The 26,781-nt window shown below is 40.4% G+C and overlaps 2 protein-coding genes across 2 annotated transcripts; both read left to right on the top strand.

Annotated features, from left to right (window-relative positions):
• Positions 1-1,794: 1,794 nt before the first annotated feature.
• Positions 1,795-8,766, top strand: LOC148132323 (metalloproteinase inhibitor 1-like). Its single transcript, XM_087954096.1, has 4 exons — positions 1,795-2,244; positions 2,500-2,588; positions 2,737-2,854; positions 8,513-8,766. Exons 1-4 carry the CDS (start codon positions 1,923-1,925, stop codon positions 8,665-8,667), a joined length of 684 nt encoding a protein of 227 aa, XP_087810222.1. The 5' UTR covers positions 1,795-1,922; the 3' UTR covers positions 8,668-8,766.
• Positions 8,767-16,711: 7,945 nt separating this feature from the next.
• On the top strand, positions 16,712-19,239 carry LOC148132322 (metalloproteinase inhibitor 1-like). Its single transcript, XM_087954095.1, has 4 exons — positions 16,712-17,504; positions 17,772-17,854; positions 18,002-18,119; positions 19,001-19,239. Exons 1-4 carry the CDS (start codon positions 17,372-17,374, stop codon positions 19,135-19,137), a joined length of 471 nt encoding a protein of 156 aa, XP_087810221.1. The 5' UTR covers positions 16,712-17,371; the 3' UTR covers positions 19,138-19,239.
• The last annotated feature ends 7,542 nt before the right edge of the window (positions 19,240-26,781 follow it).

Below are 26,781 nucleotides of genomic sequence, written 5' to 3'. Positions count from 1 at the left end.
CAGAGAATAAGGTGAGGAAAAAAGAGTCAATTTCTTTTGAAGGAGAGACAGTTTGGTATAGTGGGCAAGGCAGTAGGTTAAAAACTTCTGGTTAGGCATAGGAAAGGAAATGTATTATTTCTGATGTTGTGTCACATACAGTATATACAAATGATCAACAGGTCTCTGACAATACATGATTATTTATTTATACAGATGATATAGCAGTGACCACAGAAGGGTCAAGTTTCAATGAGTTAGTTGCAAGACTCACTGTAGCCCTTGAAAAATTAGGACGGTATTATATACCATCAATCATATGCAGCCCAATCCAAGCAAGACCCAAGTGTGTGTTTTTCCTCCTTGAAATCGAGGTGCTGGGGTCAAGTTGCATGGCAAGAGAATCGAATACAGCATTGCACTGCCCCAAAGTATCTCAGTGTGAGACTTGGTAGGACACTTTCATTTAAACAACATTGCCTGAATACTAAGGCTAAAGTTAGAGTGTGGAATAACATTATGAGGAGTTATATACAGTATACAGTTTATAATATACAGTATGTGGTGCTCAGCCACTCAATCTTCAGACATCGGTTTTGGCCCTGTGTATTTCAGCAGCGCAGTTGTGGTAGGCAACCCACTTTTAACCACCCTAACCACGGCACCAAATTGGCTCTCCTATGGAGTACCTCCACACACACAAAGCCAGTTGACATTGCTGACAATGGAGCAGTGCGGATCATGTCAAGATGCCTTAAACCCACACCAATTGAGAAAGTGCATCCTCTTGTTGGTATTGCTCCACTGAGGATTAGGAGAGTAGTAGCAACAGATGGTGAGGGACCCAAAAGATCCCCACTATCCTCTGAATGGACAGGTGCCCCAAACTCATCAACTTAGATCGAGAAGACTTTTATGGCACAAAGAAATATGTTTGAAGGACCTGCGGGAGCAAAAACGTATTAGAAGATGGAGGAGAGAATTCACAGAACAAGAAATAATGCCAGAAGAAAATGTGGCTGATGGATTTGATTGCCCCTATCTTACTTAAAGGACATTGAATAGGCGGAGGGTGGGAGTGCCTAAAAATGAGGCCAATATCCTCAAGTGGGGGTTGCTGCAAGATAACAACATGCAGTGCAAATGTTGGGAGATGAGAGTCTGGCCCAATTGTTGGTTTGTCGATAACTACCATTAGAGTATAGCCAAAGTGATTTGTTTCTGACCAACGATAAAACAGAAATTGTGGCCTCATTTTGGAACTTATAAATAATAAATGAATGAAGAAAGAAAGAAAAAGAAAAAAAGAAAGAAAGAATGAAAGAAAGAAAGAAAGAAAGAAAGAAAGAAAAAAGAAAAGAAAGAAAGAAAGAAAGAAAGGAAGGAAGAAGGAAGAAAGAAAGAAAGAAAGAAAGAAAGAAAGAAAGGAAAGAAAGAAAGAAAGAAAGAAAGAAAGAAAGAAAGAAAGAAAGAAAGAAAGAAAGAAAGAAAGAAAGAAAGAAAGAAAGAAAGAAAGAAAGAAAGAAAGACAAGCAAGCTCTAAGAAGTCAACAGCAAAACATTTATAGAAAAGGTTATCAAGAGAATGCATGGAGTTGAACCAGAAGGGATGACTGATTTGAAACTTACAAGAATAAAATACCTTTATGAAGACAATAATTCTTATCCTAAAGATATTCCTCCATGCCTCAGACCCATCTCCCCTTTGAAGGGGACTCTCTTTCCTGGACTCCCATAGAAACCTCTGATTTTGTTGAAATAACATTATCAGGAAACTGACAAATTATATACAGTATGTGGTGTATGATATGTCTTTGAGCCTAACTTGTCACATGTCTCTTCGCTACAACTCAGACATGGTGTTCTGCCTCTGCTAAGGCTTTGGTCCTGTGGAGAGCGATTCCCACAGGGACAAAGCTTTAACTCTCAATTTGTCCCACAGGATGAAGCACCCATGTTCCTTCCTTATATTTCAGGACTCGAATCGTCCTAAGACCAATTCCAGGACCATATCAAACACCACTTTGCCTTCAATCTGCAGCTGGTGTTTCTCACTCAACGCTCTTCCAGAAAGACTGCAGCAGAAGGAAAACATCTCCTCTGTCCTAAACGACCGGCTTCATAAGCGGCAAGAAATGGATACTACAAAACCACATGGATTTTTCCTAGCCAGCTTCCTTGTTCTCATGTTCTTGGGAGATCTCACAGAGGCCTGCAGATGTGAGCGAACATCTCTCAAGAAAGCTTATTGCAAACATCACTTCAGTGAGTTTTGAAAATGAATGTTTTTCTCCCTTCCATCTTTTAGTACTCTCCACTTCCTTACTTTGCATGTTTTGCTGCCAGCGTTAATCCTTCCAGTTGCAGAAAATAATTCCTATGGCATGAAAACTGAACATATTACTTGTTTCAGAAACCTCTTTAAAATAAGACTAACCAGCACCACTGAATTTGCTCTATATTGAGAATCTGAAGGTACATCTTACTAAAAAATCTCTCTCTCTTTCTCTGTCTTTCCAGTGATGAGGGCCAAATTTATGAGTGTCGAGCCAGATCCTGAATCTCCATCATATTTTCCCAAAAATATTTATAATATTCAGCCCATTGAGGTAAGCCTCTCCTCCTGAAACATTATCAGGAACAGCAGGGTTTGCATACATTCAACTTTCGTAAAGGAATATTATTATTCTTCTCATGTCAAATTCTCCTGACCTACTCTTGTCTTTATTATATACTGAATAATCTTTCTTTCTGAAGGTATACAAGGGTCCAGAGAAACTAAGAAGTGCACAGTTTCTTTACAGCCCAGTCTCAGATGATTATTGTGGATATGTATACAAAGGCCCTCTCAAAGGAGAAGAATACCTATTTTCAGGTAGAGAATACCAATTATCTGGTGTGGTGGTCTCTCATGAATGAAAACACTGGTGGTCTCTCATGAATGAAAACACTGAGACGACGCCATGAAGCAAGATCGGGATGAGAGCACAAAACATACTCTGACACCCTCTTTTATTAGAAGCAATCCTTGTAACAATTTTGTTAGTGTCTTTCACAAACGCATTACATCACACAAAATGCACTGATTATTCGTGTAAGCATACAAAGCTGCAAAGTCTAAGTTTGCTACAGTTCTGGGTAAGAAATGGCAACATTTTGACCTTGTTCCTTGCTTCGTGTTACAGTCAACTACCAGAAGGCCCGTTGTCCTTGCACGTACGCAAAGAACAAAGAATAATTCCCACATCTCCTCTGTTTTTCTTTTTTAAGAGACAGGGAGTGTGTATTCCCAATAACAGCCTTTGTCAGGCGCATAGGCAAGAGTGCTGTGCATGCTGATGTTACCCATAGCGTTCGTGACTTCTTCGACCATCACAAACATCTTGTCCTTGTCTGGATCGTCACAGGTTGGCTCTCCCATCTCATCTTCGGATGGCAGTGGTTCATATGTGGTAGTTATTTGTTGATTCCAGAGAGCCATTACCTGCGCAGTGGCTTTTTTCTCAGCCAAAAGGGATAAACTGTTAGAAATAGTGCGTACAAAGATAGGTAATACATAAGGCAATATAATACATCCCGCAGTAATCATACCAATAAGCACTACAATAGCTTGCAAACCAGGCAATTTTGGGAACCAGGATCCAAACATGTCTCTAAAATCAAGACCATTCCATGTTTGTACAGGTACATGCACAATCTTGATCATTCTATCAGTAATTTGTTGGATAACTTTTCCACTATCATCTACCTCAATACAACAATTACTAAGGTTAAATTTTCCACACACTCCTCCTTCTTTGGCAAGGAGATAATCTAAAGCCAAGCGATTTTGCATGATATATGTTCTAGACAATGCACTTTCTTTAGCTAGTGTTTTCAAAGCAAGAGCAGTTTCACTGGTTATAATTTCTAATACAGCTTGCAACCTTATAATTCTATTGAGCATATATATGGGGGTGTACCAGTAGTTGTAAACAGTGGTGGCCCCCACGTTAGTCCCGGACACCTTTTGGAAGAGATATTTCTTTTTCTGTAGATAAGATCTCTGCCAGCTGTATGAGCCTGCAGCGTCGTTAGGACCTTGGCCTTTGCTGATGGCAAAGCAAGCATCAAAACACACAGAAGTGTTGGTACCCCCCCGAGTGACATTATGGGTTATGTACCCATTTTTTGCTTGACTGGTTGAGAACATTGAGGCAAGGTCAGAGCTGGATCCTCCTTTGTAGGCATAGACATACAGCGAGGCGGTGATGGGCCCCACAGCCTTTGGTTCGTAGCATTGGATACCTTGTTTGGTGTAGCATCGTGCGTATTGAGTGTTGTTATGCAGACAAGGGGAGACCATCATGGAGTTGCACTCAGGCTTCAAAGTATGATAGATCAGGGTGGATTGGGTCTTCGTTCCGCTGCGAGTAGTTTTGATGCAGGCGTCGCAGGAGGATGGGGTGGCTGTCGTATCGGCAGGAACGATGTGGAAACCCAGGAAGCAAATGATGATTGCAGTGGGCAGCTTCATGATGCTGATGTAGGCAAGGCTGGTTTGGGTAGAAAAGGTCTTACTTGTCGTCCGGGGACCCAGGTGGTGTTATTGTTGTAGGAAACAGCAGCGTACCCTCGTCCCCAGGTTATAAGTTCAGCAGGTCCATGCCATGTGGGATCTGGCAGCTGTCGAAAGTATACCGTTGGTCTGGGTTCAGGATGAGGCGAAGAAGCGAAATGACATGATGCCGCCGTGCATGGGGGGGGATCCGGACTCATTGAGGAAGTTAAGAGTAAATAAACAAACATTTAATGCATTCTGGAGTCCTGGCAACCCTGTGACGGTCTTAAATTTGAATTTTTCCAAATTATTTTTAAGGGTTTGATTAGTTCGCTCAACAATGGCTTGTCCCTGAGCAAGTAGGGCATTGTTGAATAATTGCAGCAGCCTCTTGGGTGGTGATTTGGAATTCCTTCATAAGAGCCCTTTTATTTTGATGAAAATAGTTATGACTGTCCCAAGGGGTTAGGGGAGAAAGAGAGAAAGCGGATAGAATAGTAGCAGCGGGTGTGGCTGAGGTGTATTGAGCAAGATTAAAGAAATAGGAGCATTGTTGTGACATCAGTCGACCCACCTTTTCTGCATAATGTGCTGTATGTCCTGGGTGATTTTTAATTGATGATCTGTAAGGGTAATTTTATCCCCTGGAGTGGTTCCTCCCTTTAATGCATCAAACAGAGGGCTGAGCATGTGTGTAGTGATGCCAAAATAGGGATGGGTCCAATCAATAGCCCCTAAATATTGTTGTAATTGTACGAGGGATGTCTACACAATGGCATCACGTGTGGATGGACTGAAACTTGTATATCAAAAATATGAAAAAGAAAGGCAAGAAGGGAAAGATGTCCTTGGCACTCTTTTCCAATTTTTAGAAATGGCAGTTTGTACTTATGTAAAGCTGAATGAGGACTGGGGCAAAGAAGAAGCCATCTTTGATGAACAAGTGACTTTGGTTGGGGAAGGAAAAAAGAAAGAGAAAAAGGAGAAAAAGACTTCAAGGCCTGGAAAAACAACCCCAAAAGAGAAGAATAAGGTGAAAGGGGGAAAGCAGAATAAAAGGGAGGTGGAGAGACAAGGGGGTAAAGAGGACAAGGAGAAGAAGAAGCAAGGGAGAAAGAAAGAGATGAGAAGCCTTAATGGTGGGGAGCAAGATGCAAAGAAGCAAAAGTTCTCCAGAGATAATGGACAAATTCCACTGAAAAAGGGATTCCAGAAAGGCACACAAGACCGCACTTCTACACCTGCATCCAGAAATAACCATAGAAAACTGGAAACAACATGCAATTCAAAATGTGACAAAATACTCAGTATAATCTAGTGAAACCTTTGCTAAGAAAAGGAGAGTACTGTAATGAAACAATGATTTAAGACATGGGATGTGGGGGGGAAAACAATTTTGGAAAGCATAAGTGTTCCCACAAAGACATGATATCTAACGGAAAGGGATAAAATGTTTAAGACATAAATGATTGTCAACATCAATGATTAGACTATGTTATCCCAGCGAAACTTTTTGTGAAATGAGAGACCTGAAGTAGGAGAAGGGGGAACACTGCAATGAAATAATGATCTATAATATGTGATGTGGGGAGGGGGACAACCATGGAAAATAGGTGCTCCCATAAAAGCATGTGATTTAACTGAAAAGTAATGTGCTAAATGTTTAAGATACAAATGAATATCAATATAAAGGCATCATACTCCATTTAGTGCACAGGAGAAGTTTTTCTTCAAAGAAGAAAGACAAATGGATAGCTGGAAACAGAACAGACAAAGAACAACAAACACCATGATTCGAATTGAGAGGAGACAAACAAAACAAAATTGAGAAAATTCAAAAGAGAGGAGAAGTTATGTAGAAAATTGAAAATGCCAATAAGATATGGAATGGTATGTAAAATGAATATGAATTTGAATTTGTGTCTGTACCAAGAGTTTTGACCCGGGACTAAGCAACTCTCAGAAAAGAGATTTTTTATGCTTTTATGTTTTGTGTTTCTGTGTATTTATGTTTTGTATGTCTTTAAAAATTAATAAAATTTGTTAAAAAAAAAAGAAAGGTTAATGGCTGAGAGTTTTGAGGAAGGATAAAGCAGATCGGGAATCACAGAGATTCCTTTGAGGAGGGCATGAGGGTGAGTCATTCTAGATTAGCAGGTACATCTGAATAAAATTGAATTTTTGTAATATTTGTATAATCCTGATCAATAATCCCTGGAATCACAAAAAACCTTTCATAGAAGCTGAGGAACGAGGCAAGGCCAACTCTTCCGAAAAAGAGCAGCACCTCCCTCTGGGGCCCGGCATTGGGCTTTGAAGCAATTCCCAGTAGGTTTAAGACCCTTTTGCAAAGCTACAGCCAAGGTCTCCATGTTATAAAATTGCAAACTTACTACAGCACAAGCTTTAATCAAATCTGCCAAGGTTGCCTTCCTTCGCGCGACCAAAGGCTGCAAATTTATTGCCTGCTGCTCCACAGTTGCAAACTGCCCTGCCCCATAGATTTGATCAGGTATATACAAACCCCCTAAATTATTTCCTCTGTTAATTGCTTCTCTTTGATATTCTGCATTATCAACTTGCCTCTGAACGGGAAACAATTGCATGGAGTCAATCTCCCCCCCCTCCAGCTGTCCTCTTTGAAAAGCTGCTTGCATTTTAGGATTTCCCACCTTGACATCTCCTGATGGATTTTTAGGAGCTGTTGGGGGAGATTTACTGACCTCATTTGCCTCCGGGGGGGCAGTCGGTTTAAAAGACACAGGCGTCACAGCGGGGGCAAGAGTTGTACAGCAGGATTCACATAGGGAGGGGTCCAGAAAGGGGGGCAAGTAGGGGTTGCTCTAGAAAGGAGATAGCCTCAAAAACCACCCTCCAAGCAATTAATATAGATGAAGGGGCTCTAGGACTTTCATGAAAGTATTTCCCAATCTCCTTCCATACTGTAGTTTTGATACTGCCTTTAGCCGGATAAGAAGGGCAGTGTTGCCAAATGTATTCTAGGAGTTCCTCAATAGAGGTTTTTGTGAGGGGGGCATGAAGGGAGCCCCCCTTTTTAAAGGTAAAAAAATTTCGTTTGGTTAATTCTCTTAGTTCCTCAATGTGCAATTTCTGGTCCTGAGAGAATCCTCCACCCATACTCACGAGGAATCCACGGCGATCGCCTGCGATCGAATCAGGGATGAGGTGCACCAAGGCTATGCCAGCCGATGAGTATGGATGGTCCAAAGACGTACCACCTCGCAGATGATCACGTCGGGGTCACCATTTGTGGTGGTCTCTCATGAATGAAAACACTGGTGGTCTCTCATGAATGAAAACACTGAGACGACGCCATGACGCAAGATCGGGATGAGAGCACAAAACATACTCTGACACCCTCTTTTATTAGAAGCAATCCTTGTAACAATTTTGTTAGTGTCTTTTACAAACGCATTACATCACACAAAATGCACTGATTATTCGTGTAAGCATACAAAGCTGCAAAGTCTAAGTTTGCTACAGTTCTGGGTAAGAAATGGCCACATTTTGACCTTGTTCCTTGCTTCGTGTTACAGTCAACTACCAGAAGGCCCGTTGTCCTTGCACGTACGCAAAGAACAAAGAATAATTCCCACAATCTGGTAATAATTAATACATATAAATTAGAGAGGATGGCACATTGCAAAACATTTGTTTCAACATTATCATTTTTAATAATCTGCTTTATAATACTACTTGGTCAACTTCCATCCCATTTTTGGAGGGATAAGCCAGTGTCAGTGAGATACTGTATTGTCAATTCCCTTAAAGAAATAAAGCTTGCTTTGAAAGACTATGGATTTGCTGAAAAAAGGAGAAAGTTGGCTTATATGGAACAGACACATTGCCTACTTAAAATGTTGATCAAATAGCAACAGTTAGGGTTTGGGTTCAGATTAGAGTTAGGATTGTGAATAAATCCTCACAGTTACTTATTGACACCATCTTTTTGTACTTTTTCTATTTCAAAAGGGTCAATTTCTGATGGTCGTTTTAAAATCTCAATGTGCAGCTTTTCAAAACCATGGGATAAAGTAACTTCTAAACAGAAAGAAATCCTGAAAGGTGTCAAAGACTGCCGAGTCTACTGTTCTAAGTCTTCATGGCCTTCGCTGTCAATATGCTAGTGTTTAGAGAATGATAAATAAACTGAATACTTATTACAAGAAAGAAAACATTCAAAACAAGATGAGCAGCAAATAAATCAAATGTGATTGAAGAATGTCGTTTATTTTTCAGGTGTGTATTTTCTCCATATCCATTCCATCTTGTTATGTACTGTGGGATAAAACATCCACAGTAAATATCATTGATAAGCCATGGTACAACAAACAATTTACTATCTTAAAAACAGTTTTCTGAAATTCAGCAATTCTATGATAATTCCCCAACAATTCACAAGTTAATTCAATAGCAAGGTACCATTCAAGTTTGGAAAAGCTCAGTTTTACCACTTTCTGAAAGGATGATGTGGGAGAAATCATTTTCGCTCCAAAAAGAAGCTGTTCTCTAGGATTGGTGCTGTGATGGAAAGACATAATCTCCCTTCAGTCCCATTTATTTCATAGAAATCTGAGATTACTCTGAGTGTGATCCTATGTATTGGAGATGTCAACCCGGGTTGGAGAAGGTGGTCCAGAAGGTACTGTAGTGCCAGCCATGTGGGGCTCCCTGGGGTCCAGAGGTTTTCCTTGAACCTCCAGGAGGGCAAAAACAGCCTCCCCGGGCTCCGGAGGCTCTCTGGAAGCCAGAAACAGGCCCATTTCTGGCCTTCCCAAACTTCTGGGAGGCCCGTTTTTTGCTCTCCCCGAGCCTCTGCGTGCGTCCTGCACTTACCTACATCCAAAATGGGCCGTGTGGGGACTCCTGGGAGGGGGGGGGCTTGCCAGGAGTGGGATTTGGGAGGTTTTCCAAACTGTAAGAATCTTAGCTAGGGGTTCTGTCGAACCTCTGCGAACCCCCAGCAGCTTAACTCTGGCTCCCACCCACATGAGTCAGTCACCATTTTTTGGATTCAACATGTCTCAGCAGCAGAAATAAACAGAAAATGACAACTGCTTGTTGCTGCCTATTCTTTGCCCAGATCTGGTGGTCCTAATTTAGAAAAACTCTCAAACTGATCTCTACAGATTTTCCATTGGGGCACAGGTGACTAATACTTCCATTTTACTTTTTGATTTTTTATAAAAAATGAATTGTTGTTTCAAGCACTGCATTTCTTAAGGCTCCTGACGTTCCAGGAGGCTGTTAGAAGTTCTGGGCCATGCTGTTCAATGCATATGTTTCAACGGCATATATACTGTAGCCAAGCAAAGATTGTAGATAATCTTCAACACAGAATATCACAAAGCGTTAAAACATTTGAAATCAATGGATTTTGATCTCTTATTTCGCCCAAGATTTCTAGCAAAACATCTTCTCTCTTGTTTTCAAATCTGGTTATTCCACAACTCCAGGTTCTCATATGATTTGGAATGAAAGCGTAATTGCTCATCTATTAATAAACAAATAGGTTTAGCAGCCAAGATCACTATATCCTGAAGTTTGCAAATGTCTTGGACTTTTCAAAAGAAGGCAAATATACGTGTCCCAGGATCAATGTTTGAGGATCCAATCTGGATTGGTCACTGGGACCAGAGGTTTAGTCTTTGGAGGTTTTAGGCTTAGGGAACTTCTCTCCAGCAGTTATTTTTTTCTTCACCACCCCCTCCCATTAGACCATGAAGAGAAGAACTGATGCCAGAAACACAAATGGCTGATTTTTATGGACAGTATTAACATTACATTAAGATACGATATGCTGTGTCCAAACCTGTCTTCCAGAAGTCTTATCTATTCAGCAAACTAAATGGGAACATATTATGCTGCCAGTTCTTGGAGAAATCAGGTGTGGCTAGGAAGGCTTCTTCTTAAAAAAACATGATTGGCTGTATTAAAAATTGGGATAGATTAAAAAATTAGAAATGGGAATATTGTTATACATATTTTTACATAACATATTTAAAGTGAATGTTAGAAGTTAAGATCAGATTTTGAAAAAGGATGTTATCAGGTATGTTCAAAAATAATGCTATTACTATTAGAAGGATGTAGCAAATATTGAATAATTGAAAAATGAAGGATTATGTACTGATACAGATATATATAGTAACATTAGATCACTTAAGTCTGATTAATGTAATTTTTATTTATATTAATACTACTTTTGTATCAAAATGAATGACACTCAGATACCACACTGCCCATGACATGATATTGATGTATGTTTTTAAAAAAACTTTACAAACAAAAGTTGAGCAAATGCCTAGAAAATTGTCAAGGAGTTTTGACATGTTACTGTGAACAAATTTTATCAGTTACATATTGACACCACTGTTGTGTGTCTTTTCTATTTCAAAAGAGTCGATTAATGAAAATAGACCTCAAATCAAACCGTGCAACTTTACAAAACCATGGAATAAAATAAGTGATATACAGAAAAAGAAACTTACCGGTGTCTTAAAAACAGTTTCCTGAAAAACAGCAATTCTATTATAATTCCCCAACAACTCACAAATTAATTTAATAGCAAGGTGCCATTCAAGAATGGGAAAGCTCAGTTTTACCACTTTCTGAAAGGATGAGCTAGACAGAGGAAGCCATCTTCTCAACAAAGGGATTGGGATTTCCCTAGGATTGGTGCTGTGATGGGAAGACATAATCTCCTAATCTCCCTTCAGTCCCATTTATTTCATAGAAATCTGGGATTACTCTGATTGTGATCTATGTATTGAAGATGTCAATCTGGGTTGGAGAAGGTGGTCCAGAAGATCCTGTAGTGCCAGCCATGTGAGGCTCTATTAGACAAAACCAGCCCTCGGATTTCCACTCAGAAAATCACAGGTAACCTGTGCAAGGCATTGATCACATTCCCCTCTGACTGCAACTGCCTAAGAAAGGAGTTAAATTACTGTAAAACAGTCCCCAAAATTTTGCATGTGATCCAAAGGATAACAATGATCGATAGTATCCAAAGCTAATGAATGGTACATCAATACTGGAAGAGGGGAAATTATCCAAAAACAAAGTCATGGCAAAGGTCATCAACTATACAAGGAGCGTTGTTTCTGTCCCCGGCCTGGGACTAAATCCGGATTGAAAGAACACACCCTCCCTCCAAAAATCGCTGCTTCTCCAGTGCCTTGTAGTTGCTTTGTCCCTATCTTCTCCCAGAAAGGAAGGCTTCAGATGGTTTGGCTTTCCAATGGACCAGAAGTGGGGTGTTCCTCTTAATGAAGGGGCGCATTGCAGCAACATGTCCCCAGCAGCAGAAATAAACAGAAAATGACAACAGCTTGTTGCTGCCTGCTCTTGGTATGTTGTGGTTCGCTGGCAGCCGGTGCAGATGGACAGTGAGGAAGAAAGGGGACTACTCAAGGAGTCTGGAGAGGACTTGGACGAGGGTCCTGCATCCAATGCAGGGATGGGGTCAGGACCACCTGAGAGTGGGGTGCTGCTTTTGGAGCCTTCGGAGTCTGGCAGCAGCGAAGCAGAGGACCCAGGGGAGCCTGTTCCCAGTGCGCGTTTGCGCAGAGCTGCTAGAAGGTGAGAGCAGCTGAAACAGAAGGAGTGCCTCAGGAGTAAGGCTGGGAGGTGATGGCCCCTCCCATAAGGGATAAAAGTCAGACCTCAATTATGAAATCTTTGCAGGAAGCAAAGTAGCTTGATAGATTCCGAATCCTCCTCGAAGCTCTGTGTACTCTGGTTGGTTTTTTCTGGTACTTTGGTTGGTTTCTGTTAAGTTTGAGGCATGGGTTTAATGAACGGAGACCAGACTGTAAACCGTGAACTTCAGCTCTTTATTCACAAACATAACAGAGACAAAAACCCCGGCTAGCAGTCACTCTTTTATAGAGTAAGCTACTATCCGGATAACCAATGGATAGCGTTATAGCGTTTGAATCTTGGCGCGCCCGCCAACAGCCAATCAGATTGCTCGGAATGAACCAATCATAACTTGCCATTATATGGGCCAATAGGAAGTGCAGGATTACGATCCTGCTATGCAAATGAATCTTTATTAAATACATTTCTTTAGTTCACAACAGTTTCTGTTATAATTAATTGGATACTTCTGTTTTGGGCAGCATTCTCCTTATTTCCAGGTTAAATCTCTCCTTGTTCAGTTTCCATCCATTATCAGTTTCCATCCCATGTCTATGTTCATGGGGTTGAGCTCTGAGAAATGGATCTGATGCAACAGAAAAGGCCCTGTGGTAAAAGGTGAGATGCATAAATCAGTAAAATTAAGAAAAGGGAAAAAAAGAATCGCTTACACCATATAATGTATGCCCGATAAACATGCAGGCCAAGCACACAGAGAAATGGGAGGCGCACTTACAAATGATTATGTAAAGAAAATATACTCATAGCTCTTCTTTTTCCCGCAGTTACTTTCATGCTGAGAATATAATCCACTGGGACCACAAATCTAATATTATCTTTCTCTTGCAGCTGTCCAATCTTGGGTACAGAGCCTTCTTTTAGGAACCTTACTTTCACACTAAGAATATAATCCACCAGGACCTCAGATTTAATACTATCCTTCTTTTGTAGCTGTTCAGTCTTGGGTTGGAATGGGATGATTTGACACCACTAACTTGACACGGTCAGCAGTGGGTGGCCTTCTTGCCACCGCCAAGTTCCCTCTGCCAACTCGCTGCCACCATTTCTTTGCCGGAGCTCTGAACCCCAGACAGATGCTGCAGGGAGTAACTCGCTGTGGGCACCACATGGAGAGCTGGCTGAGTGGCTCTGCAAGTTTTACCTTGCAATGCGGTGGTGGCGCTTTTAAAAAAAGCTTGAAGAGCTGCGGCATTTTTTTTAAAAAAATTGCAGAGTCACAAAACTTAAAAAAAAAAAAAAAACCTGCACAGCCACGGCACTTTCAAAAAAATTGTACAAAATAATCTTGCGAAGCCGCCAACCTGCCTGTTCTGTGCTCGGTCCAGAGAAAAGGCATAGAGGAGCAACATTGGTGGTGAAAAGGTCAAGATGGGAAGCTGCCACTGCCGCCGCTTTGCCCTCTGACAGCCTGCTCACTCGCTTCCCATCCGACACAGCCCAAGGCATGGGGGCAATGGTAGAGGGTGTCAAAATAGGAATCTCCTGCCTGCCACTGCCTCCCTGCCTTCCACCCCACCCCCAATCCCTTGCTGCAGCCAAACTGCCAGTTTGGCCTTTGGGCCAGAGCAGAGGTGGTATTCAGCAGGTTCTGACCAGTTCTGGAAATTTTGAGTAGTTTGGAGAACTGGCAAATACCACCTCTAACTGGCCCCGCCCCCATCTATTCCCTGCCTCCTGAGTCCCAGCTGATCGGCTGGATTTTCTTTTGTTGCCCTGCACAGGAGAACGGAGCTGGAAAGCAGGTTAATGGGGTGGGGAGGGAATAGGGATTTTTCAGCAACCTTCCCCCAGGAGTGGGGAGGGAATGGAGATTTTACAATATCCTTCCCCAGCCACACCCACCAAGCTATGCTCACCAAGCCACACCATACCCTCAAAGCCACACCCACAGAGCCAGTAGTAAACATTTTTGAATCCCACCACTGGACCAGAGCCAACCTACCAAGCCACCCTCTGACACCTTGCTCACTCGCTCTCCCGCCCGGCTCTCCATCCAGCTCCCTGCCCATCACTGCCACTCTCTGACAGCCCGCTTCCTTGCTCACCCGCTTGCCCAGCTCTGCATCTGGTGCCCTCTACAGAGTTATCCGCTCTACAGAGTCTTTTTGTTTTGTTTTAGGAAACAAGAATGAATGAATTACCTAATTTATTATACCAGTGCTAAAAAATGGATCGTCTACCTCTTTTTAAATTTTCTTTCACACAAACCAATAAGAAAAAAATAACACTTTCTAAGGAATTAGTTCAGTTGAGGTTATGCATACATTTGATATTTCCTACACTGAAAACCATTGATTCTCCAAAACTAGATATTTCAGTTCCTCATTAACCAAATTCAAATAATTAATACTTCCATTTCACTTTTTTATATATATAAAAATGAATTCTTGGTTCAAGCACTGCATTTCTTAAGGCTCCTAAAGTTGCTGGAGGCTGTTAGAAGTTCTGGGCCAAACTGTTCAATGCATATGTTTCAACTGCATATATACTGTAGCCAAGCAAAGATTGTAGATAATATTCAACACAGAATCTCACAAAGTGTTAAAATATTTGAAATCAACAGATTTTGATCTCTTACCAGAGGTTTAGTCTTCAGAGCTTTCAGAATTAAGGAACTTCTCTAGCAGAATTATTTTTTCTTCACCCCCCTGCCCCCATGAAGAGAAGAACCTATGCCAGAAACACAAATGGCTGATTTTTATGGTCAGTTGTTAACATTAATTAATGTAAGATACACTGTGTCCAAACCTGTCTTCCAGAAATCTAATCTACTCAGCAAACCAAATGGGAACATATTATGCTGCCAGTTCTTGGAGAAATCAAGAGTGACTAGTTTGAATGAAAACTATGAAAATCAAGGAAAGAGAAATTTGGGGGAAGGAGTGAGGGGAAGCTTTAAATACCAGCAGAATAGGTTGGGGACAAAATTTGCCTCTGGAGAAGAATCCAGGAGTAACAGAGAATAAGGTGAGGGAAAAAAAGCCAATTTCTTTTGAAGCCAACTCTCCAGAAGAGACAGTTTGGTATAGTGGGCAAGGCAGTAGGTTAAAAATTTCTAGTTAGGCATAGGAAAGGAAATGTATTGTTTCTGATGTTGTGTCACATGCAGTATATATAAATGATCAACAGGTCTCTGACAATACATCATTATTTATCTATGCAGATGATATAGCCCACAGAAGGATCACGTTTTCATGTTAGTTGTCAGACTCACTGTAGCCCTTGAAAAATTAGGACGGTATTATATACCATCAATCATATGCAGCCCAATCCAAGCAAGACCCAGGTGTGTGTTTTTCCTCCTTGAAATCGAGGTGCAGGGGTCGAGTTGCATGGCAAGAGAATCGAATACAGCATTGCACTGCACCAAAGTATCTCAGTGTGAGACTTGGTAGGACACTTTCATTTAAACAACATTGTCTGAATACTAAGGCTAAAGTTAGAGTGTGGAATAACATTATCAGGAATTATATACAGTATACAGTTTATAATATACAGTATGTGGTGCTCAGCCACTCACTCTTCAAACTCCGATGTGCACGTATCACTTCTCCTGCAGGAAGGAGCTGCATTGGTTACCAATTTGCTTCTGGGTGCACTTTAAGGTGCTGATTGTTACCTTTAAAGCTCTTCATGGCTTGAGACCAGCCTGGGAAATCCAGAGCAGGATGGAACCCATTAAATGGCTCATGTGATCTGCTGTCGCAGTGGGGTGGGAGTTGGGAAGTTATTTTGTTGTATTGTACTATATTAATTTATTTGATTCCTTTTGTTGGTTTTTATTGTTTTAAATGTCGTTTTCTATACTGTAAGCCACCTTGAGTCACCATGGGCAAATAGGTAGTGATATAAATTAATTAATTAAATAAATAAATAAATAAATCCACACCAATTGAGAAAGTGTATCCTCTTGTTAGTATTATTCCACTGAGGATTAGGAGAGTAGTAGCAACAGATGGTGAGGGAACCAAACAACAAAATAATCCCCACCATCCTCTGAATGAACAGGTGCCCCAAACTCATCAACTTAGATCTAGGAAGATTTTATGACACAAAGAAAAATGCTTGAAGGACCTGCAGGAACAAAAACGTATTAGAAGATGGAGGAGAGAATTCACAGAACAAGAAATAGTCCCAGAAGAGAACGTGGCTGATGGATTTGATCTGCCCTATCTTACTTGCAGGACATTGAATAGGCGGAGGGTGGGAGTGCCTAAATATGAGACCAATATCCTCAAGTGGGGGTTGCTGCAGGATAACAACATGCAGTGCAAAAGTTGGGAGATGAGAATCTGGGCCAATTGTTGGTTTGTCGATAACTACCATTAGAGTACAGCAAAAGTGATTTGTTTCTGGCCAATGATAAAACAGAGAGAAAAGGTGGCCTCATTCTGGCAGTTAAAAATAATAAATAAATAAATAAATAAATAAATAAATAAATAAATAAATAAATAAATAAATATGGAAGGAAGGAAGGAAGGAAAGAAAGAAGGAAGGAAGGAAGGAAGGAAGGAAGGAAGGAAGGAAGGAAAGAAAGAAAGAAAGAAAGAAAGAAAGAAAGAAAGAAAGAAAGAAAGAAAGAAAGAAAGAAAGAAAGAAACTCTAAGAAGTAGTCAACAGCAAAACATTTATGGAAAAGGTTATCAAGAGAATGCATAGAGTTGAACATGCAAGTCCAGAAGGATGACAGATTTGAAATTTACAAGAATAAAATACCTGTATGAAGACAATAATTCTTATCCTAAAGGTATTCCTCCATGCCTCAGACCCATCTCCCCTTAGAAGGGGACTCTCTTTCCTGGGCTCCCATATAAATCTCTGATTTTGTTGAGAGCTGATGTGCCTTTGAGCCTAACTTGTCACACATTTCTTCGCTACAACTCAGACATGGTATTCTGGCTCTGCTAAGGTTTTGGTCCCGTGGAGAGCGATTCCCACAGGGACAAAGCTTTAAATCTCAATTTGTCCCACAGGATGAAGCACCCATGATCCTTCCTTATATTTCAGGACTCAAATCGTCCTAAGACCAATTCCAGGACCATATCAAACACCACTTTGCCTTCAATCTGCAGCTGGTGTTTCTCACTCAACGCTCTTCCAGAAAGACTGCTGCAGAAGGAAAACATCTCCTCTGTCCTAAGCGACTGGCTTCATAAGCGGCAAGAAATGGATACTACAAAACCACATGGATTTTTCCTAGCCAGCTTCCTTGCCCTTGTGTTCTTGGGAGAGCTCACAGAGGCCTGCACCAGATGTAAAGAGATATCTCTTCGGGAAGCATGTTGCAATCATGACTTCGGTGAGTTTTGAAAATGAATGTTTTTCTCCCTTCCATCTTTTAGTACTCCCCACTTCCTTACTTTGCAGGTTTTGCTTCCAGAGTTAATCCTTCCAGTTGCAGCAAAATCATTCCTATGGCTTGAAAGCCAAACATATTACTTATTTCAGAAGCCTTTGTGCAGAAGACTACACAGCACCATCTAGTTTGCTTTGTACTGAGAAATCTGCAGTTTAAACCTCTTACTGGAAAACCTCTCTCCCTCCCTCTCTTTCTCTCTCTCTGCAGTGATGAGGGTCCATTTTGTGTATGTCAGGCGGGATTCTGACTTTCCTATACCCATAAATATGTTTCGTATTAACGTCATCGAGGTAAGCCTAATAATGTCCTGAAAAATATGATGAAGAACAAGTTGACAGATATTCAGTCTTTTGTGAAAGGATATTGTTCCTCTCATGACAAATTCTCTTGACTTGCTCTTGTCCTTATCATATACAGAATTATTTTTTTTCCTGAAGGTATACAAAGGTCCAGAGTACATGAGAACTGTAGGCGTTCTCTACAGCCCAGAATCAGAGTATTACTGTGGATATCAACACAAAAGCCCTTTCAATGGAGAGAACTACCTAATTTCAGGTAGAGAATGCCAATTATCCAGTAACAGAACAATTAATACATATATAAATTAAAGAGGATGGCACATCGCATAGTAAAATTTTCAACATTATCCTTATTCCTAATCTAGTCTATATTATTTCTTGGTCACTTTTCATCCCATTTTTGGAGGGATAAACCAGTGTCAGTGACGTATTGTCAGTTCCCTCAGAGATACGAAGCTTGCTTTAAAAGATTATAGATGTGTTGAGGAAAGGGAATGCAGTGGTGCAGGGGCTTAATGACACTGGAACTCCTGGCCAGAAATGGTCTTTACTCCAGTGCTTTCAGCCCAGCTCCATGAGACAGAGTGAGATCCCATCACTAGATTCCTAGCTCTTATCCTGCCAGCAGTTTGAAAATGTACCATATTGCAAGTAGATAAACGGGTACCACTTCATGGGAAATCTGCATTCATCTGTATGGAAAGCAGAAGCCAGTGCTGGACCTGCCCAGATGTGAGGCATCCCAACAAATGGCGAGGTGAGACCAGTGGATGAGCTGGAAGAGCCAGCAAGCCAAGCACTGCTTCTTTGCTGGTGCAAAGCTAGTTTGCCCCCATGGTGTTCCAAGGACAGGCATTCAAGCATTGAACAGAATGAACTACCGATAGCAATCTCGGCTGTCAGGACTACATTGGGTCTACCATGTGTAGATTTCCCTGACATTGTATGCCATAAGCGAAATAAATAATAAATGTTGAGAAATGGATAAAGTTCGTCTGTTTGGAACTGACCTCATTCCCTATTTAAAAGGCGAAGCAAATGCCAGAAAATTGTGAAGGAGTTTTGACAAGTTACTTTGAACAAATCTTATCAGTTACATGTTGATACCATTGTTATGTGTCTTTTCTATTTTAAAAGGGTCTATTGATGACATTGGTTTTCAAATCAGAAAGTGCCACTTAGCAAAACCATGGAGTGAAGTAAGTGTTAAAGATAAAGTGAACCTGAGCAATCTTGGTGGTAGGGATTGCAGTACCATCTGTGAACACTTATGAAATCCATGGCCTTCGCTGTCAATATACTATTGCTTAGAGAATAACAAATAAACTAGATGTACCTGAATGCTTATTAGAAGAAAGCAAATGTTCAAAACAAGATGAGCAGCAAATAAATCTAATAAATGAAATAAAATAAAATGTGATTTAAGAGTGTCATTTGTTTTTCAGATGAGTATGTTCTCCATGTCATTCCACATTCCTATGTACAAAAGGGAAAAAATCCCATCCACAGTAAATATCATTAATAAGCCATGGTAAACAAGCAATTTACTATCTTAAAAACAGTTTTCTGAAAAACAGTATTTCCATGATAATTCCCCAACAACTCACAAGTTAATTTAATAGCAAGGTGCCATTCAAGAAGCGGGGGAATTACCTCAAACAAAGTCATGGGAAATGTCATCAACTACACAACCAGAGTTACAATGTACAATGAAAATTCAGCAGGACAACTCACTGCAAACATTCAATAAAAGGACTGAACAGTCTGGTGCTTTCTGAAGGATAGAGCACTTAGAATCGTGAATGCGAACCTATTTGACACGCATGCCAGAGGTGGCATGTAGAACCTCTCTGTGGGCACGTGAGCCGTTGCCCCAGCTCAGCTTTGCTCCTCATGTGCGCACGTGCCTTCCACTGGCCCAGCTGGTCTTCGGGTCTCTGCCATGCATGCGTGGGGGTGGGGCACATGTGGGGAGGCAGGGTGTGTGCACAGGAGATGCACATGCATGCGTGGGGTGGGACACAGGTGCATGCACAGTGGGCAGGGGGCATGATTGGGGGTGCACACATGCATGGGGATCCCTGTGGATGTACGGGGCGCATGATCAGGGGACGCATGCACATTGCATTTTGGGGGTGCACGCACGCACACTTTTGGCACTTGGTGCCGAAAAGGTTAGCCATAACTCACTTAGAGGAATATCACTTATACTTATATACCACTTCATAGTACTTTACAGCCCTCTCTAGGGGGTTTACAGAGTCAGCCTATTGCCCCCCAACACTCTGGGTCCTCATTTTACTGACCTTGGAAGGATGGAAGGCTGAGTCGACCTTGAGCTTTGTGAGGTTAGAAGTGCCAAATTGGAGGCAGCTGGCAGTCAGCAGAAATAGCCTGAGTACTGCATTCTAACAACTACGTATCATGATCTTCCAAATCTGAATATACCAAATGGAGCCTCTGAGATCAGCAAAACATGCCTCAGGATGCATCAATCTGTATTCATCATCATCATCTTTTAACAACCCCATAATCCCTTGCAGGGTGGAGTTTGGGAAACTTAATGGAGTTAGCAGAGTGTTTAATGGTTGGATACCCTTCCTGTCACCAATGTGGAGTTTTTGTTCAGCAGATATATTCTCATTGTGCCCAGAGAGATAAATATTTGCCTCTACCTAGGATCGAACTCGCAGCCTCCTGATTGTGAGGTGAGAGCTCCAACTCTAGGCCACCGCACCACTCCATCACCACTTTTTCCATTAAGGAAAAATCCCTTTCCTTAATAATTGGTCAGCAGGATATACCAGCCACATCATGATAAGGCATTCTTCTGCTTTATTTTTAATTACTGGATCATATCGTTCAATTATGTTTTCCTTCCTACTGTATCCTTCTTTGACATTCCATATTTAAAATACAAGCTGCACAAGTTGCTTGCATGTTCTGTCATTAGCTTGAACTTGGCAAATAAAACCTGTCAACTTCCTGTTCTCCATTGGTAGTTGAACATAAATGTGAATAATTATCATATTAAAGGGCCACCTGTGAATTTTAATTGATGTTACTCGGTCACTGATTACATTGTATCCAAGAAGAGTCCTTACTGTAAAAGCAACACCATTCCTTTGGTTTTTATGTCCTGAGTAGTAAAAAATCAAGTAGTAAAAAAAAAAAGATCTTCCAAACGAAGGGGCCCGATTCTAGGCCATTTCAATTCATTAATGCTCAATTGTAAAATCAGTTCATCTCATCTTTCAATGTGTTGAATTTTCCTGCTTATGCTGCTTACGGTCCATGTTGCTACTGTAATTCTGCCTTCAGATTCCTTTTTCCTTCATTAGCTGCTGAATGTCTAGAAGGCTTTAATCTAGATTACTCTAGATTTAATCTAGACATAGATAGACCAATCACTGGCCCAAAACAAAAACAGGAAAGAGTTTGGTTGCTGGGCCAGGCCAGGTTTTGAATAGCATGTCAAGGACTATGCTCCAAACGTTGGGTTCATTTTTTAAATTTTATACTGATTTTAATTGTAAATTTGGTAGTGAACATATTATACTTTAAATTTATAACTTTTATGTTTACGTTTTGTTTTGTTTTATCATGCGGGAGAACTTAGAAGAACAAAAAAATTAACCTAGCTATTTCCTTTACCAGCTGGAGGTGCTACAGACTCAGTTTCATAGCCTTCTTTCCTGAAGGGAAGTTAGTAGAACAGAGCATTTTCTTTTAATGAGATTATAACAGTGATACTATGTCCCAGTATTCTAGCACCCTCTCTATTGATTAAGGAAACATCGGTTCTTCTTTTCTTCTTTTTTGATGGGTTGGAGAAATAAATAGACGAATGAAAGAGTGAGAAGGTCTTAGAGAAAGTGGGTAATAAAAATTGAAAAAACTTGCAGCTGTTAATACGTGTAACATTAAGTATATTATTCCTTTACTATATTTCTCATCTATAATTCCCAATAGGAACACTTCCGGTCTAAACTCTATTTTTTGACTAATCATCACTTCCATCCATACCTTTATCTGCCACCAATACTCTTTTGCTTGTATACATTTCCACCACATGTGGTAGTAGGTCCCTATCGCCATGCTGCATATCCAACATTGCAGTGATACATTTGTAGTTATTTTTGTCAATCTTGTTGGAGAGAGGTGCCATCTGTAAAACATTTTGTATTGGTTTTCTTTATATGAAGTTGCAAGTGTTAGTTTTCTATTTCTTTCCCATAACTTTTGCCAATTGTCTAATTCAATATTGTAACCAAAGTTCTTGGCCCATACCATCATTACTTCTTTAACTTGCTCCTCCTCCATTTTATATTCTAGTAGGTATTTATAGATTATCTTAATTGCTTTTTCCTCTATTCCTAATAATATTTTATCAAATGTCATAAATTATCTCTGTATATCCCACCCGTTCTTATCTTTCTTATATCATGATTGGATATGCAGATATGCCCATTATTCAAATTGTATCCCTTCTTCTTTCAGTTCCTGTTTGGATTTTAATTCCCCTTTTTCATTTAGTCGTTCTTTATATATAGTAACTTTCCCCAGGTTCATAAAATTTGGATGCACTAATGCTTCTAATGATGAGAGCCTTTATGTAATTCTGCTGTTTAATTTTTATCCATACCTTAAGCAGAGTATGTCTTACATAATGCCTCTGGAAGTACTGGTTAGCTTTATATCTTTTGCCCCATAAAAAGGCGTGCCATCCTAATTGTAGATCATGGCCTTCCAATGTTAATAACCTCCTATTTTTTAATTTTATTCACTCTCGCACCCAATTTAATGTAGCAGCTTGGTAATACAGCTCCCAGTCAGGCAAACCAACCCCCCCTCTTTCTTTAGCATCTTGTAATAGTTTTAATTTGATTCTTGGTTTCCTCCCCTGCCAAATAAATTTCAATGTTTCTTTGTTCAAATCTTCAAAATATTTTTCTCTAATTTTATTGGTACGTTTTGGAAAAGAAAAGGTATTTTTGGTAGAATATTCATTTTTATTGCTGCAATTCTCCCCATAAAGGAGAATTGCAGATTTTTTCATCTTTCTAATTCCTTCTTTATTTGATTGATCAAATTAATATAATTGTCCTCTTTAATTGTTATGCACCTCGTTGTTAGCTGTATTCCCAAGTATTTCATTTTTTTCACTATTTGAATATTTATCTTCTCAATCAAATCCCTTTTCTATGGGTTTAACATATTTATGCCCTAAACTGGAAGAATGAGGACACCCCCATCGAAAGCAAAATAATAAGGAAAATATTAGTCCGTGCAGAGATGGACAGACTAACTCTAGGAGTTAAGGATAAGGGTGAGACAGAGTATTATGAAGTCTGGAGCAAAATGTATCAATGGTTGGAGTCGAAGAAAAGAAGAACTCATTGATGCTTTATAGGAATGAAAGTTAAAGTTTTGTAAGCTAAAGAAAATGAAATATAATGGACAAGTATGATATGAATATAAAGACTATAAGGGGAAAAAGGAGGTGGGAAAGAAGCTAGGTTGTAAATATGTATATAAGTGTATATATATGTAAATAGAAACAAATATGTAACCAGCATTAAATTAACAATGTAGGAAAAGGAAAGACTAACTGTTATATCTATTTTTATGTTATAGTACAAATGGCCAAAATGATTGCCAAGAAAGTCGCACGGTGTTCAACTGTTTTTAATGTTTACTTAATAAAAATTTAATTGAAAAAAATTGAAAAAACTCAGGAAGATGGGGTGGAAGCAGAAGAAAAACAGATTGAACTTGGTGACAACAGCCACAATTGGGGCCAGGGTGGTTATGGTGGTTGGTAAGCATGATAAACAGTCTGAGAAAACAGCAGGAAGTCCGGAAACAGTAACTGATGTGACACAAGGACCGAAGAGAGGAAAGATATCATATTCTTTATGCTGTTCCTAAAGAAGAAGCACTGGCAATCCAGAAAGCTTGCTGAATCAAGCCAAAGGTCTAGTTAGTTCACCCTATTGTTTTTTACATTGGCCAAACATGTCACCAGAAACCCTATAAACAGAGAACAAAAAATAAGAATCATTAGGAGTTGCAATGTGCCCCCTCCCCACATCCCCTGCACATGCCTGCGCAATCCCCACCCCTTTAACTGCATGCACATCACTGCTGATTTTTCGGCTGGTTTGAGGCCTTTGTCGGCCTCCCAGAGGCTTGGAAAAAGCCTCTGCAAGGCTTCTCAGGCCGAATTATAGGCACGTTTTGTCACTTTCGGTATTACAGGAAGTGATGAAACTGGCCTATAATTCGGCCTGAGAAGCCTTGCAGAGGCTTTTTCCAAGCCTTTGGAAGGCCGAAAAAGGCCTCAAACCAGCCGGAAAAAAAATCAGCTGTGAGGCACGGGCATTCGCAGTGAGGTAAGTTTGCATGCAGCTCGCATGCCAGCACAAATGGCTCTGCATGCCACTTGTGGCACTCATGCCATAGGTTCGCCATCACGGCCATAGACACTGAAAATTGGATGTCCAATCTGGGTCTTTGGGGGAGGGAACTTGGGATAACTTTCAATAAGTAATTTTCGCGCCTATTGCCTCAGATCTTGCTTTTCTTTCATTGCTATCACTTCTAACTCAGTAAAAGTACCTCTTCTCTACAAACATAGAATCAGGGGTATTCTTTCTTGGGTTTTGAACAGAGGCACATCTGACAAGACGTCATTTGTACCTTCCAGAAACAAATTTGGATACATCTTCCCTCTGATGAGGCGAAATCCATTTTACGGCTTCTTCTCCCTATTTTGCTAACAAGGAGTCACAATCAGAGCTGCCATCAAATGGAAGTGGAGTGGCCTGGCCCCACAGCCTAGGTGTGATGTGAGGCTAGAGTCGACTTACCTGGATTTTGGATTTTCAGCATTCCTCATCCTTGAGATACAAACATGACATACATGTGAGATACATACATGATACATGCCTCTCACTCTCATTCTACCACATGCCTTTTCTTTGCTAAAAGAGCCCCAAATGTATCCTGGTGAAAGGATATATTGACATGAATCAATCTAACCTTTGCTATTTAAAAAAGTTGCTTGCACTATTTTGCTACCATTAGGAATTATTTGTTGGGAACTCATTCTGTAAAAGAATTGTATCCTTTTCTATCTGTTTTCTTGCTTCTGTAATTTACTTCAGAGCTAGGCACATCCTTGGAGGCAGTTCCAGGAACATTTTGCTCCATAGATAAGGGGGACTGCCTAGAAGCACGAACACACAAGGACAAGGGATACTCTGTAAGATAACAAAGCATGGACAGAGCACGGACAAGGAACGCTCCATGGATAAGTGGAGGAGGGCATGGGCAAGACATTGCCCACATTGAATAATGAACTTTTGTCTCTGATTGGCTAAACAAGTGTATAAGATCCTAGACAAATTTTACCTAGGTGTGGCTTTGCTCTTTGCGCGTTGTCTATATGCATATGGAATAAGTCTACCCAGCTCTTCTTTGTACAAATAAAAACTGTAATTTTCCAAGCCTCTTCTTGAGGCATTCTGGTGACTCAAGTGCAGTTCTTTTTGTTTTGTTTTGAACCTTACACTGCAGTGGTGGGATTCAAAAAATTTTTTACTACTGGTTCTGTGGGTGTGGCTTGGTGAGTGTGGCGTGGCTTGGTAGGCACGGCTTGGTGGGCGTGGCAGGGGAAGGATACTGTAAAATCTCCATTCCCTCCCCACTCCACTACCCTGCTTTCCAGCTCCGTTCTCCTGTGCAGGGCAACCAAAGAAGACCCAGTCCATCACCTGGGACTCACAAGGCAGAGAATAGATGGGGGTGGGGCTAGTCAGAGGTGGTATTTTCTGGTTCTCCAAACTACTCAAAATTTCCACTACCGGTTCTCCATAACCAGTCACAACCTGCTGAATACCACCTCTGTTACACTGGCATGACAGAGAGGATTACCCCAGTCCACCATTTGTTTTGGTTAAAACTATTTTAACCATAAGGATTATTTTAATCTCTAATCAGTTTGAACTGCACTGACTATGGACAGAGTTCATTCTTCTTCCACATATACGTTTTCAAAGAAACCCACTTGTCCAGACTAATTAACAGAGCAGGATGGATCTACTCCAGGAGTCTTTAATTATACCAGTATATAAACAAAATAAATTGTTACTTTTGTATACACTTGTCTGAGTCAGCTCTGCATTTCTTCCCTGACAACCTTGGGAAGTGTAGTAACCTTGCAATCTAATTTTTAGGATTTGGTACAATAATATTAACAGTGTAGCTTTGTATTGTACTATAAAACATCATCTAAATCTCTTACTCAAAATTATTGTGTTCAAAGCGCTATGCAGCCTAAGCATAAATTCCCCTCGATTTTAAATGACTTTAATTTTTTTCTTTAAAAAGGTAGATCACATGATCCATGGCAGCAAATGGGATTGCTGCCGTTTTCAAAATGGCTGCCTAGCCACATTTTACAATGATAATGAACAAGCAGATTTTTAAAATAGTTTGTGTGTATCCAGTAGGCTCTTTCTTATTTTACACTGGAATTTTGTTTATAATATAAAAGTAATATGACAATGAATGCTGTTTTTAAAATAATGTTTCATACTGGTCTCACAGGTTTCATTGTGAAGAAGGGCCCTTAAGAATGTGGGACATAGCAAAAAAATATGTTCACTGCTAGGATACATCAACAAACTTAACAAAACAGAGTAAGAATCTTGCCAAATCAAGATAACCCATCATTTTGTATCTCAACAGGACCCACATGTACATTGGGAAGCTCACCAGCAAGGACAGATTACATCTAACTGTTGTAGACTCAAGGCCACAAAACAGAAAAAAATCCACACCCCTTTCTTCCCATACTACATATACTTGCTGTCGTCTATTCACTTTTCCATGTCATCATCATTCCCCTTTCT

This window comes from Notechis scutatus, chromosome 2 (assembly GCF_049901735.1).
Source record: "Notechis scutatus isolate UNSWTSFEM ecotype Mainland chromosome 2, rNotScu1.2, whole genome shotgun sequence".
Classification (NCBI taxonomy): domain Eukaryota; kingdom Metazoa; phylum Chordata; class Lepidosauria; order Squamata; family Elapidae; genus Notechis; species Notechis scutatus.
Note: the sequence above shows the minus strand (reverse complement) of the source record. Positions and strands in the feature narration are given on the sequence as shown.

Bases quoted from the DNA above. Each gene is read 5' to 3' on its own strand.
- LOC148132323 (XM_087954096.1), top strand. From the start codon at position 1,923: ATGAAGCACCCATGTTCCTTCCTTATATTTCAGGACTCGAATCGTCCT. The intron at 2,245-2,499 runs GTGAGTTTTGAA...CTGTCTTTCCAG, and splicing joins TTATTGCAAACATCACTTCA to TGATGAGGGCCAAATTTATG. The intron at 2,589-2,736 runs GTAAGCCTCTCC...TTCTTTCTGAAG, and splicing joins ATAATATTCAGCCCATTGAG to GTATACAAGGGTCCAGAGAA.
- LOC148132322 (XM_087954095.1), top strand. From the start codon at position 17,372: ATGGATACTACAAAACCACATGGATTTTTCCTAGCCAGCTTCCTTGCC. The intron at 17,855-18,001 runs GTAAGCCTAATA...TTTTTCCTGAAG, and splicing joins TTCGTATTAACGTCATCGAG to GTATACAAAGGTCCAGAGTA. The intron at 18,120-19,000 runs GTAGAGAATGCC...CTATTTTAAAAG, and splicing joins AGAGAACTACCTAATTTCAG to GGTCTATTGATGACATTGGT.